Here is a 15,000-nt window from a genome sequence, read left to right on the forward strand (position 1 = left end):
GGAGTGTAGCAGACTAGGGCGTGTAGTAGACTAGGGCGTGTAGTAGACTAGGGCGTGTAGTAGGCTAGGGCGTGTAGTAGACTAGGGCGTGTAGTAGACTAGGGCGTGTAGTAGGCTAGGGCGTGTAGTAGGCTAGGGCGTGTAGTAGACTAGGGCGTGTAGTAGACTAGGGCGTGTAGTAGGCTAGGGCGTGTAGTAGACTAGGGCGTGTAGTAGGCTAGGGCGTGTAGTAGACTAGGGCGTGTAGTAGACTAGGGCGTGTAGTAGGCTAGGTCGTGTAGCAGACTAGGGCGTGTAGTAGACTAGGGCGTGTAGCAGACTAGGGCGTGTAGTAGACTAGGGCGTGTAGTAGACTAGGGCGTGTAGTAGGCTAGGGCGTGTAGTAGGCTAGGGCGTGTAGTAGACTAGGGCGTGTAGCAGACTAGGGCGTGTAGTAGACTAGGGCGTGTAGTAGACTAGGGCGTGTAGTAGGCTAGGGCGTGTAGTAGGCTAGGGCGTGTAGTAGACTAGGGCGTGTAGTAGGCTAGGGCGTGTAGTAGACTAGGGCGTGTAGTAGACTAGGGCGTGTAGTAGACTAGGGCGTGTAGTAGACTAGGGCGTGTAGTAGGCTAGGGCGTGTAGTAGACTAGGGCGTGTAGTAGACTAGGGCGTGTAGTAGACTAGGGCGTGTAGTAGACTAGGGCGTGTAGTAGGCTAGGGCGTGTAGTAGACTAGGGCGTGTAGTAGGCTAGGGCGTGTAGTAGACTAGGGCGTGTAGTAGACTAGGGCGTGTAGTAGGCTAGGGCGTGTAGTAGACTAGGGCGTGTAGTAGGCTAGGGCGTGTAGTAGGCTAGGGCGCTAGGCGCTACTGCTCCACCTGAGACCTCGTTCTAGAAGTAGAGTAGAGTAGTAGAGTATTTCTGAGGTAATACTACGCTAAACGTCTCGGCCTGGAATAATTCGACCTGTTGCTGTTAACGCTACTCAAAAAGGCAAACAGATAAGAGAGAGTCTGTGCGTGTGTGTGTGTGTCAAGGCTGTAGGGGTGCACCACCCGTCCCCTCCGCGGTCCGGTTCGTGTGAGTCTGCAGTGTGCCCGTCTCGTGGCATCTCCCAGTCTCTGTTTACAAAGCTCCTCTGTTACTCGCAAGCAGACACGCTCAGGGTTTCGTAACACCACGCTTTGCGTAACTGTGAAATCAAATAGCACTGTGTATCTGATAGTGAGTCAGGCAGACTGGCCAGATAGGCCCCTCATTGTGTAAAAAGAGTGAAAAACCCCAAAGCTAGCTAAGGCAAACAAACAGAGGAGAACTCCTCCCTCCCACACGGTCTTCCTACAACGTACTATTTTGGTTATGTTCAGTGTGTTTTTAATCAACGCATGAATGTTCGGATTATCGGTCAACTCCCCCACATTCCCGCGCTCAGCGTTGTGAGTTAGCAGCCCGCGAGGAGAACACTGAAGTTTAGGGTTGGACCCGACTCTTAATTTTTTGAGTCGACTCAGATTCACCCGTTAAAACCAGAGATTCGCCGATTCGTTCCTCTTTTTTTGTTTTCATACGCCTCGGCCGAGGGGAGACCAGGGGAGTCGGGACAGCTGTCAGACTTCAAACTCAAACTCGGGCAACACAATAAGACCCCTATTTTTCTTGCTAAATATGCATCATCTAGCCCCTTGTCCATCTACTTCAGATGCCCCCATGTTTCCCATCCATAGCCTACGGTCGGGCGGTTTCATGATAGTCACCTCAACTCCGCATTTCAAAGTGTGCGTGAATTAGACTCGCATTGGGCAGCATGAAGCGAGGAAATGTTTTGTCTATCATTAAAGCGTTTTTGCAGATGTTAGAACTCAATCTGTCTACACGGAAAAAGAATTCCAGCGGATATCCTAGTTAATAGAAGAACATTGATCAAGGAAAGCAGTTTTGTGTTATGATATTCCATTTGGGAAATGCATGTGATTGCTGGCGCATAGTAGGCTAGGCTCACAGCTGAGGGGAGAGGGGTTCCCTGTCTTCTTCTCTCCGCTAGATCAGTCTAAAGTCTCCTTTTACTGCACATCAAATAGCAACAGTAATAACCTAGGTCTAATGAATGATTGGCCTGTCCTACCTATAGAAATCACAAGGTAGGTGAGTTGTCTTAGCCCAACAGCGCATCTTGACAGTGGAGCAAAAAAACGACTGCTCGAAATCTCAGTCGACTTAAGGGTCTCCGACTGATGATTCCGACTCGTTGACTTTCAGGGGGCAGCCCTACCAAAGTGAAATTAAGTGAGATCCAGGTTCACATGATGGTTTACAATCCCCCAACCCCCCCTACATTATATACCGACTATCACAGACTACTGTGTGTATGTCACTTGACGTTCAGTCGTCCTGGGAAGTGTAGCGTTGGCCTGCGTTCAGTCCCTCCGGCGGACGGCGAAATGTGAGAGAGCCTCACGCTGCCCTCAGCTCAATCTCCACAGCGTCACGTTGTTGGCCCGTGTTACGGCCGCTGCCAACCTGGCACTCCGTGTGTGCCCACACGTACACACACGCACGCACACACACACGGTGGTGGAACCCGAGCTACTCCCGCTCAGGGTCACCATTCCACAGAGGCCCGGGGAAGTGGCAAGTGTCCTAATGCCTCTTTTGGCAGGAGGCGCGGCCTTGGCACATGTGAAGAGTACTGGCCCAGCCGCTACTATCAAAACACAGCTGAGGGAATGTCCTTTTGAGCGCCAGTCAAGCGGAGCGGCCTTTTCCCCCCTCGCACATTTCCGTCTCTCATCGTAACGTTTTAGCGAAAGCGTGTCTCGCGCAGGTGTCGCTAAGCCTCTCCGAGGGCGCGGACCGGCCAAAGAGGAGACTTGTCCTGCCAGCCAGGAGGGATTATTGAATTGAAGCGAAACCAGCTGGCTTGTGAAATGCATGCTAGAGGGATCCGGACTTCTTGGCCGTATGGGGTCTGGTGCTCACCCGGTTGTAGCCAGCCTCTTAACGCCAAGTGCCAGACCTGTGAGAGTTCTTTCGCTGATGCGCTACGTAAGCTACGCTAACGACGCTATGCTAACGACGCTAACAATGCTACGCTAACGAAGCTACGCTAACGATGCTACTGCACGCTGCAGATCTCTCTATGGGTCTGGGACACTTCATGCAACAATCCGTTCTTCAAATCCTGACAATTCAATGGTAGCGCCGGAATCCCGGCGAAACCAATCACTAACCACCCAACCTGGCCCCGCCCCTCTAACCTGGGCTAGCGTCTCTCATTCGCTGCTACGAGCCGTCACTCTTTCAATTTTGAGCCGTCGTCCTCAGAAAACCAGCTTGGGCAGCAAAGTGGCACAGACTATTATGTAGCATGCGGAGTGCAGCGATTCAATGTAATATTTGAGTCTGGAGAGAGACTACTAGCCTCTCTGCTGCTTCTACCACTGCTGTAGTGCGCACACTCAACTCCTCACACCGCGCGTCAACTCCTCACACCGCGCGTCAACTCCTCACACCGCGCGTCAACTCCTCACACCGCGCGTCAACTCCTCACACCGCGCGTCAACTCCTCACACATCTCATCGACAGTACGCTCTCTCCCACCACTTCATATTGTAATCAGCATGGCACTCTAAGAGGATTACGCCTCTTATCCCACTACAAGCCTTTTATTTGAATTTCCTCACGAGATTGAAGGATGCAATCTCATCCGCCAGCTTATTTCCGAGGATGGGGTGTTCATCAACACTTCCTTACATCACATGGACTTGATGACACAGTGCAAATTCCTCGCGGGAGAGCACGTACACTGCTGCTGTTTGGTTGTCCTTGGAGTTAGAACCTCATTAGTATCAGAACATCCACGTCTTAACTTATTATACTTAACGGCTGAATTATTTATGTAGATCCTCGTTAAACCTGGGCATCTCTGATCATCACGTAGGTTCGAAGGGTACAGTATGCGGGACAGTGAATCATTCTGTGTGTGTGTGTGTGTGTGTGTACAGTGTGTGTGTGAGAGACAGAGAGTTCCAGAAGCCTAGCAGGTGCAGCATCTCTGACTCCTTCTAGATTGAGGAGCTAGCAGCAGCAGCAGCTGCTTGGAAGGGGGGCGCTGACACTCTTATATCCGACATGCACGCACACACACATACACACACACACACATACACACACACACACCAAGCCAAGCAGCTTGTCAAGTCTGCCAAAGCAGCCCCCACAATGTAAGATGTTTTATTGATTGGTCTCTAGGAAACTGATATGTGTGTCTAACACTCAAGTCATGAATGAACCCAACTTCAACCCGGTTCTGGTTCGGTTAAAAGGGATTTGCGAGCCGAGTCTCACAGTCGGTGATTTCTTTTCCCCGCAGATCGCCGGCGACGGGACGCGGCCCATGATGCACGGCGCTTACTCTGCAGCCCCACCCACTTCCTGTCTGTAGAGGAAGCGGCTGCGCCAGCATGTCCTCTCACTCCCAGTCCACGCCTCAGGGCCGGAGGGCCGTGGACACCCGCCACCTGCCGAACCCCGCCTCCCTCCCCCTGCAGCTGGCGCGGGCGCACACGGTAAGAGAGATCGCCGCCGGGAAACGCTACTAACTGGGCAAAGCGGCTTGGCTTGTTAGCAGTTAGCTTGTTAGCAGTTAGCTTGTTAGCAGTTAGCTTGTTAGCAGTTAGCTTGTTAGCAGTTAGCGCACGCACGGTCCTTCAGGCTGCTAGGGCCTACTTCTAGCTCGCGATGTTAGCTTTAGCAGGAGGTCAGTGGAGATTTGTCAACGGAGCGTTACCCTGCACCAGTGGAGAGAGCGTGACCCCAGATTGGGTTAGGGTTTTCCCAACGTTCAGGAACATTCCGGCCGATAGCGCTAACGTGCACCGATACAGGTCTGCTGCACCCTTATTAGACGTCCCGAGTTCAAAGTTCATGTTGCTCTTGCCGGAGCCGTATCAGGAGGTTCCTCCCATTGTGGGCCCTCATCTCTCTCAATTATCACGGGGCCTTTTTTCAGGAAGAGCGGAGAGGCCCCCAACCTGTGTCTAAGCTCCCGTTGGGGCGTCGTCCTGTAGGTTGGACAGGGTTCCCAGGGCCGATGGTGACCTTGCTGGGTTGAAAAGAGGGGAGATCTGTGTCCCGACATTCTGGGCCAAGGTTGGACCAAAAAACCTGCATCCGGCCGTGTTCTGTACTCTACTCTACTTTTTTGTTGTTGTTGTTGTTCTTTTTTACCAAGAACCTCTCCGTGACATTTATCCACTTGCATATGGCCGTTCGCTACGAATAGGGAGTCCGGTCATTCGGTACCTATCCTCAAGTATCCCCCAGAGTTCATTGCGCTCTACAAAGCCTACTTGGCTTCGAAAATTCCCCGTCATGAAGGGGTTTGCGACAGACAGACCATATCCCATAGTTCCAGAGGTGTGGGTGTACAGGATGGAAGCCGACAGGTTCTTACGTGAGGCGGAGTTGGTGAGAGAGGAGTGAGGGATCGCCATGGAGAGAGATCTGAGAGAAAAAAGGGAGTGAGGGGAGTGAGAGATACTTACATTTTTTATGAGCTGATATTAGACTTGTCTTCCTGTCTCGCTCTGACTGCTGATGCTTTCGGGTCTGGTGCTTTGTTCCCTCCAGTTGATGTGTGTGTGTGTGTGCGTGTGCGCTTGTGTGTGCGCTTGTGTGTGTGTGTGTGTGTGTTTGTGCGCGTGCGTGCGTGCGTGTGCGTGCGTGTGTTTGTGTGTGTTTCAGGACGTGGACTACCACCCTCACGCTCGTGACTACAGCTCCCACCTGGCCCAGCCCCACCGTCGCAGACCCTCCCTGCTGTCTGAGTTCCAGCCAGGGAATGAAAGGTGACACGCCCGCGCACACACGCGCACACGCACACACACACATACACGCACGCACGCACACATACGCACACACACACACACATGCAGGCTAGGGCTGTGAATATATTCGAATTAATATGAACGATATTCAAATTTATACTTTTTTTCTTCTTTTTTTAAAAGATTTTTCATGAATATAATAGCCTAATAAAATAACCCTTGACTGTAATATTGTTCTGTGAACACTGTTACCCCTCGCTGAGGTGTTAACTTTCATCTTTCGATAAGGTGCTGGGTCTGGATTATTGCCCGTAAATAAATTGTAGCCTATAAATGTTCTGTTATTAATGTAAATTGCTGCATAATTTTTGATAAATAAAATTATTTATTAATATTACAATATTCAAACTCTCAAATTTAGGTTCGAACGTCTTTTAAAAAAAGATATTTGATTTATTTTTTTCAAACTTCATTTTTTTTTTTACAGACCTAATGCAGGCACGCACACTCACACACGCACACACACACACACACACATGCACGCACGCACACGCACGCACGCACACGCACACACACACACACACACACACACGCACACACACACACGCACGCACACACACACACGCACGCACGCACACACACACACACACACACACACACACACACACACACACACACACACACACACACACAGCTGGTTTTTAGAAGCAACGATCTCTCAAGACTCCCCAGTAAACCCAGTCACCTAAAAACACATTCTGTGTGTGATTGTGTAGTTCGGTGTTGCTTTGTTAAACATTTGAACATTGAAAATAGGAAGGACACTCAGACAGTGGGAACTATCGGCCTGATGTGGTTTAATCTCCTCAGTTTTCTACCATGCGTCTCCTACCCTCTCACTCTACCATGCGTCTCCTACCCTCTCCTACCCTCTCACTCTACCATGAGTCTCCTACCCTCTCACTCTACCATGCGTCTCCTCCCCTCTCCTCTCCTCTCACTCTACCATGCGTCTCCTACCCTCTCCTCTCCTCTCATTCTACCATGCGTCTCCTACCCTCTCCTCTCCTCTCATTCTACCATGCGTCTCCTCCCCTCTCCTCTCCTCTCACTCTACCATGCGTCTCCTACCCTCTCCTCTCCTCTCATTCTACCATGCGTCTCCTACCCTCTCCTCTCCTCTCATTCTACCATGCGTCTCCTACCCTCTCCTCTCATTCTACCATGCGTCTCCTACCCTCTCCTCTCACTCTACCATGCGTCTCCTACCCTCTCCTCTCCTCTCATTCTACCATGCGTCTCCTACCCTCTCCTCTCCTCTCATTCTACCATGCGTCTCCTCCCCTCTCCTCTCCTCTCACTCTACCATGCGTCTCCTACCCTCTCCTACCCTCTCACTCTACCATGCGTCTCCTCCCCTCTCCTCTCCTCTCATTCTACCATGCGTCTCCTACCCTCTCCTCTCCTCTCATTCTACCATGCGTCTCCTACCCTCTCCTCTCATTCTACCATGCGTCTCCTACCCTCTCCTCTCCTCTCATGTAAACGCTCAGTAATGAGCTCCCTCAAGTCTTTCCTTTGATCTGACGTTAAACCGATCCGGAGGGCAGAGGAACAGACGAGGGGTTTTACGTATTCGATACCGTGCCAGAGAGACCGGAGCAGCCTTGTGTGGAGTCTCTCTGGAGATCCGGGTCTTGTACATTCCACAGTGGTGTATTATTGATATAGGCACGCCTTTTTTCTGAGGACGGGACGTCATGAGGGGTTTTAAATGATTTATATGAGTCCCATGAATGTTGCATAGCCAACCGTGGATGACCAGGATGTACCGGTTGTGGAATTCTGTCTGGATACCGAGGTTAAAAATAGCAGCCGGGCCGCCGCCGCCGCTAATGCTGACATCGTTGTTTTTGTTTGTTTTGTTATTGTTATTTATTCCGCCTTTTGTGTCAAGGAAACGAAATCTTCATCATCATAAAAAATAACTGAACTGTCAAGCCATTCAATGTCATTTTATTTCTATAGCGTCATTCATACAAATCGCCATTCATACAAACATTTTGCACGTAGTGCTTTACATAAAAATAGATGGGTAAAAACCATAAATCAAGTAAACAGTGATCTGTCATCACACTATCTCTGAATGAGCACAAATTCAATCATACAAATGTATGAAACGACCTTTAATAGAACCTTGTTCTAAACATCGGCCCCTGCCATCGGTGAATGTCCTCTTACTTGGTCGATGGCAGGCCGAGTCAACAAGGCGGATAATATTGATGTACGGCTGATAGATCGGTGCCTCCCTAGTGGATGAGCCTCTAACACACAGTGTTTTTCTCCCAAAAATGAAAATAAATATCTCCGGTTGATTGACATGGCAAACAGTCTTGCATATAGAGGCGAGGGGCCTGAAGGAAAGTGAAATGCTTTTCAACACGCTCTCTTCTCAAGAGGTCAAGTGTAACTGGATAGCAGTGAGAGTGGACCGTGAAAGGGGGATTCAGCGGAACGCAGGCAAGCAAACAAGATGCATTCTGGTTCCCCATCGCCAGTCGAGACGGGAGGGAGAAAAAAAAATCAGTTTCTTGCTACTTGTCGTGGATCAGTGACCCATTTCTGAGCTAGTTTCCAGAGGATCTGAACGTGTCTTGAGTGTATAGACCCACAAGATCCATGTGCTGGTTCTTTGTTAAAGGCCAACACGGACCGGTGGACTCCTGGGCTCAGTCACGTGGTGGGCGTGGCCTTCGGAAAGCATTTGCATATTCGTCTCTCTTCCTTTATCTTGTATCTCTTTGTGGATTCTGTGCTCATCGCAGCAGCTCCGCTAATCTCCACGTCTCCGGTAATCTCCACGTCTCCGGTATCTCCACGTCTCCGGTATCTCCACATCTCGCTGGCATGTGCTTGTATCGCTTGGCTGTTTTCATAAGGTATCCATCTGCAGCTCTTGGTTGGGTGAAAAATGTGGGCCCCTTTCGGAGGATGTGAAGTAAGTCAGGCTAGTGTAGCCCCAGGAATGTTCTAGGGACACGTGTGTGTGTGTGTGTGTGTGTGTGTGTGTGTGTGTGTGTGTGTGTGTGTGAGAAGCGGTGTGTGGTGGCGCGTAGGGGGGCGCGTCTTCGGGTATTAAGCAGACAGGATTATAGGCTCCGCCTCTTTGTTCTGGCGTGGACCTCCTCACTGCTGCTAGCAGCTCCGCCTCCGTTCTGCGTGCTCTTCAGATGCGCGTCCCCCGGCAGAAATGAATCATGTTTTTAATCCAGCACTTAACACCTCGCCCAGGGACTCCAGTTGGAAACTAGCTACCCAGCTAAAACTGCCACATTTACGGTAATGTTGATTGGTGTGCCTTGTCCCTGCAAAAATAAACGAATAAAAAGGCGCACAAAAGAAGCATGGGAGAATGACACCTTCCTGTAGGGGCTATTATTATACACATGCAGTGATGTGTGGCCGGTTCATTGGAGATCAGCTGGAGCTCCTCAGTGGCCCTGCTGGCTAGGGATGAGACGGTACACCGTAAAACCGTAAACCGCGGTATAAAATGTCCACGGTATTAGAACATTCCCTGTGTTTACGGTATTACGTTTACGGTATTACACAATAATGCGGTGCTGAAACTTCACATTTCAAGTTGGTTGCAACAGTTAATTTTGTAATTTAATATAAGCTTGCTATTAATAAACTGAGCTTAATTACATTAGTGTGTATTTTCCATCCTGTGTTGCACTGTAGGGCTCTAGAACTCAGCCTATTTGAGGTGAAATGCCGTATACCGTGAAATACCGTAAACCGTACCGTGTAACTACTGTAGACACCGTACTGTACCGTAATGCAAAAGTCCACACCGTCTCATCCCTGCTGCTGGCAGACGTGAGCGGGCGCGAGAAAGAGCACTTGGTGAAACATCCGGCCTTCTGCGTTTCATCAGCGAGTTCGAGTTCCACACTATGCCGTGTTTGCCTTCTCACTTTGTGTTCTCTCAGCGAACGGTGCGAGTCTGTCGCTGACAAACCAGTCTCCTCTCCCACTCCTTTCAGAAGACCCAGCATGCATCTGTCTATCTCCTCCACGCAGCCAGTCTTCCATATCCCCACTGAATGAATGACGCACATGAAAAGTGTTCCTACTGGAGATGGCTGTAGCAGAAGATTTGCCTCTATCTCTTTGTAGTTGTAATAGTATCCTTACTGTCAGTAAAACGAACATCTTTATTTATGAAACGGCGGGAGGCGGCGACGCCGAAACAGGAGCGTCTACTGATGGAACTCCTCTCCTGCTCTGAACCCATCCCGACGTCCTTCCCCCGAGGGCAGCCGGGAACAGACAGAAGGGGCCGCCCCCGGGGACCAACCAAGCGCTCCTGTCCGTCTTCGTCAGGGACGGACAGCGTTAGCGGTCTATTCTTCTGCATGTTTTTCCGTAGTGGTTTGTTTTGGGATGAAACCCTAGCCAACACGGGGAGAACATGCAAACTCCGCACAGAAAGACCCGGGAGAATTTTCTTGCTGTCAGGCAACAGTACTGGGTACTGCGCCACCATGCCGCACATGAGCGATTTACGAATAGTCCATACGCTTGCCCTTTCTCTCTCTCTCTCTCTCTCTCTCTTTCTCTCTCTCTCTCTCTCTTTCTCTCTCTCTCTCTCTCTCTCTCTCTCTCTCTCTCTCGCTTGCCGATGTGTGCACCTGCGATCACCCGGCCGGTGTGGACCTTTTGCAATGCAGCAGCAGAAACCACTTAGTCTGCCAAATGTACCGTAGGTCCAGCGTTCAGACGGTCTCAGAGGTTAGAGGAAGTCACCAGCAATGAAGTCAGAACTCTGCGACCTTCATCCTTTTGCTTTCGTCTGATGTTCCTTTCCCAGCTGAACAAAAGAACACCTTGGATCATAATGATGGGATGGATGAGCGCTGAGAGACTTACGCTGTGTTCATATGGAACCAGGCGAACAGTAGACGACAGACGGACGATATCTTCTGGACAGCACGGGGGAAAGTCCCATCCCAGATAGCAAGCGGATCTGGGCCATATATGGGCCGGAACTAAGCCACAAGGGCCAGATCTGGCCTGTATATGGCCCGGAACTAAGCCACAAGGGCCAGATCTGGCCTGTATATGGCCCAGATCTGCTTGCTATCTGGGATGGAATTGCAGGACGGCAAAACGGAAGTACGCAGGACGATGTCGTTTACGAAGAATGGAATACAATATATTAAAATACAATTATTTAATATCTCTTACGTTATTCAATGATTTGAGTAACGTATGCACCTATAAAATGCCGCTTTCTTTTTTTCTTTGATTCTCTATGTTTTCTTCTTGCGCAACAGAGCTACGCAACGTGGGAAATCTGTGAAATCTGTTCACACCAGATCTGATCGGTTCTGTTCACACCAGATCTGATCGGTTCTGTTCACACCAGATCTGATCGGTTCTGTTCACACCAGATGTGATCGGTTCTGTTCACTCCAGATCTGATCGGTTCTGTTCACACCAGATCTGAGCGGTTCTGTTCACACCAGATCTGATCGGTTCTGTTCACACCAGATCTGAGCGGTTCTGTTCACACCAGATCTGATCGGTTCTGTTCACACCAGATCTGATCGGTTCTGTTCACACCAGATCTGATCGGTTCTGTTCACTCCAGATCTGATCGGTTCTGTTCACTCCAGATCTACGCGGTTCTGTTCACACCAGAAGTGTATTTCTCCACACTGGTAACCAAGCAACCCCGGTCCTCTGCACTTTAATCACAGGCGTTCGCTCGTGGCTAAAATAGACCAAAATAGACTCAAACAGACTAAAATAGACCAAAATAGACTCAAACAGACTAAAATAGACCAAAATAGACTCAAACAGACCAGACGCCGATCCCGAGCCGGCCGCCGAGCTTCCGGTATGAGTGGTCACGCTGGTTAACACGGGCGCCGAAAAGAAACTGTCTGCACGTCGCGGCGTGATCGCGTCCGGTCTGCAACCGGCAGAAGTGTGAACTCTGTTTTGTCTGCGTGTTCCTTCCTCATTCACTCCCTCGTTCCCTGCCCTTCCCCCCTCTCCTCTCCTCTACTCTCCTTTCCTCTACTCTCGTCTCCTCTCCTCTCCTCTCCACTACTCTCCTCTCCCCTCCTCTCCCCTCGTCTCCTCTCTTCCTCTCCTCTACTCTCGTCTCCTCTCTTCTCCACTACTCTCCCAGTTCTTAACATGCTGCGGTACTGGTTCTCCCAGTCCCAGCCCCGGTCTCGGCCCTCTCTCCTCCCCAGCCTCCCCTGCTCCCCGCCCACCTGTGAGGCGCCGCTCTTCGGGGGTGGCTAGATTGGCAGCGGGAGGGGGAGCGCTTCGCGATAACACGACGCTATCGGCACGCACAATCTGCGCTTCGCTCATAACGGGGCCAGAGCCAATGAAAGACTTAATGGAGCTGTTGTTGTATCATATCACCGAACCCGACCACACAGCCCGCCCTCCCCCCCTCGCTGCTGACACATCCTCCCTAGGGATCGGATCATGTTGCATGCTCATAAAGCAGATACACTTGTAGGGAGAGGGAGGCGGCGAGAAAGAGGGCGGAACATCAGAGAGGTCTATGTGATTATGTAATCGCCAAGTCTAAATGGAAATCCGAGGTACAGTGTGTGTGTGGGCGTATGTGTATGTGGTCATCTGTGTGTGTAAGGGAGAGAGGGAGGGAGGGAGAGAGAGAGTGGGGGAAGGGATTTCGCGCACCATCTGGCTTTTCGTTTTTCGCCACCTATCTTTTACCACGCTGTTTAAGCAATTAGACGGGGGGAAAAAATGCGCCGCAATTTATCTCGGTTCCTGTCACCCCATGACAACTTTTCACATGCGGATTCAGCATTGCGTAATGCATCAGAGATGTCAGCGCCTACCTCCCTCCTCTGCCTTGCCCCTCTGGAGAGAGTGCATCAGACAGAGGGTCCCAGTAATTAGTCCATGCCCACCGCCACCGGCACAGACAGGGTCCCAGTTATTAGTCCTAGCCCACCGCCACCGGCACAGACGGGGTCCCAGTAATTAGTCCTAGCCCACCGCCACCGGCACAGATGGGGTCCCAGTAATTAGTCCTAGCCCACCGCCACCAGCACAGACGGGGTCCCAGTAATTAGTCCTAGCCCACCGCCACCGGCACAGACGGGGTCCCAGTAATTAGTCCTAGCCCACCGCCACCGGCACCCAGCAGGGCCGTGCGGCGCTCCCGGCTCCCTGGCACTCAAACAAACCACACAGTAGGTCATTGTGGCTCCGCATCGGCAATTATGGTTGTGTTTCCCCCGAGTTTTCTTCTTTCCCCTTAGAAGCCACTTCCACGTTGGCAGTCATGTCACTACTGCCTCTCTGGCATGCAGCCCCCGGGCCTTGAGGGCAGTCAGGGGGGAGAACCGTTCCCTCAGATAGAACAGTGCTCCATTTACAGCTCCCAAAACCCTCAAGTCATGTCAGTTGAATAGTCTGGAAGCAAAACCCGCCGTTCGCCTCCGTAGTGAAGCTGCCGTCTCCCCGGCCTGAAACACATCCAGCCCGGTTCTGTTCCCCGGCCTGAAACACATCCAGCCCGGTTCTGTTCCCCGGCCTGTATCTGAAACACACACAGCCCGGTTCTGTTCCCCGGCCTGTCTCTGAAACACATCCAGCCCGGTTCTGTTCCCCGGCCTGTCTCTGAAACACATCCAGCCCGGTTCTGTTCCCCGGCCTGAAACACATCCAGCCCGGTTCTGTTCCGCTGGAACTCGCTTCCCTCGGGTCGATTTCTAGACGGCCTGGTTTGGTTCAGTCCGATCCCTCGCACGCAGCAGATCATGACCTATCGCGTTACAGCGTTACATCCTGGTCCTCCCACCCTCCCGCGATTGTGCTCTCGCACTTGTTAGCATTCCAGGCCACCCACGTCTGCCCCGGTCCCGGGATGGAGCAGCGAACGGGGGGGCGGCCGAGGGGGTCAGACATTTTTCGAAAGCCCATATGGGTCTTTTTTTGTGTGTTTTTGTTCCCATCTGTGTGGCCTATTGATTGGCTGACAGCGAGGAGCTTAAACAGACAGGAGAATCTTGCCTTCCGCTGGGAGTGTATCCATTTCAGGTTACGTTGTAATTACAGCAAATCACCATTATAGCCAAAAGCAGGCTGCGTGTTTGTGTTACGCATTCCAGTCAGCTGCCAGGGTGTCCTCTGGGTAGTCCACGGCCTTCGCCGCGAGACTCCAGTCCTTGAGTCTTCTGGCTTATCTTCAGGCCGAAAACAGAAGTGATACTTCAGGTCGTCTTGACCGCGGAATGAATCACTCCCGTCGTCTGGGTCGGTCCGTTCCGCGATCGGGCGACGACAGATTTCACTTCTTCACATCGTGACCTCGGCTCATTGTTCGTGCTTGGGAACCCGGGGGGGGCTTGGCGAAAACAGGCTCGCCCCCGCCAGCAGGTCAATTTCAGTTTCTGCCGATGTTATGACAGCTCACGATGAGCCGCGCTGGGCTAGTGTGACCTGTAACGAGAGATGTCATCGACCCGTTAGTGTTGTCTTCAACAACAGCAACAACAACCAAGCTTCATCATAATGCGCAGGGTCCAACAATAAGGATTGCCCGACTGCCCGGGGCAAGTAAAACGGCACGTCGGGCTAGTAAATCAAGCAGCTCACTTACCCCACATAGGCAAGTAGTCCTAGTAAAAAATGTCATTTTTACCATTTTAATCTTTTTTTTCTAGGCAATCATTAAGACTGAGTCCTAGCTAGTATGCTGCTGTCCACTGGGGGGGGGGGGGGGTTATGCTAGTTGTACCGTTAAGGCTTTGTTCTATACAGTGAAGTTCTGTCATTGGGCCAGTTTGCCATCCTATCACGATATCTGGGCCCAGGCACACTCACACACACACACACACACACTCACACACACACACACACACACACACTCACACTCACACACACACACACACACACACACACACACACACACACACACACTCACACTCACACACACACACACACACACACACACACAGACATACACACACACACACACAGACATACACCATGTCTCTCCTTTGATGTTTTTAGCCCTTTTTGCTCTGAAAATGTAATATAATGTAATTTATTGCTCTATAAATGTTCGTAGCCGTTAGACAAACATACTCCAGGAGCTTGCTCGATCGTCTCGTTGAGAGGGGTCAGGG

General features: G+C 51.1%; 1 protein-coding gene across 1 annotated transcript in view; it reads left to right on the top strand.

Annotated features, from left to right (window-relative positions):
* The window catches only part of ncor2 (nuclear receptor corepressor 2), a 65,465-nt gene that overhangs the window by 22,383 nt on the left and 28,082 nt on the right, over window positions 1-15,000 (top strand). Inside the window, exons 2-3 of the mRNA XM_084439611.1 lie at window positions 4,348-4,543; window positions 5,721-5,824. Of these exons, the coding sequence (XP_084295737.1) occupies window positions 4,439-4,543; window positions 5,721-5,824 (209 nt within the window). The 5' untranslated portion in view covers window positions 4,348-4,438. The remainder of the gene's footprint in view (window positions 1-4,347; window positions 4,544-5,720; window positions 5,825-15,000) is intronic.

The sequence above is a fragment of the Borostomias antarcticus genome, assembly GCF_949987555.1.
Source record: "Borostomias antarcticus genome assembly, chromosome: 6".
In the NCBI taxonomy this organism is placed as follows: Eukaryota; Metazoa; Chordata; class Actinopteri; order Stomiiformes; family Stomiidae; genus Borostomias; species Borostomias antarcticus.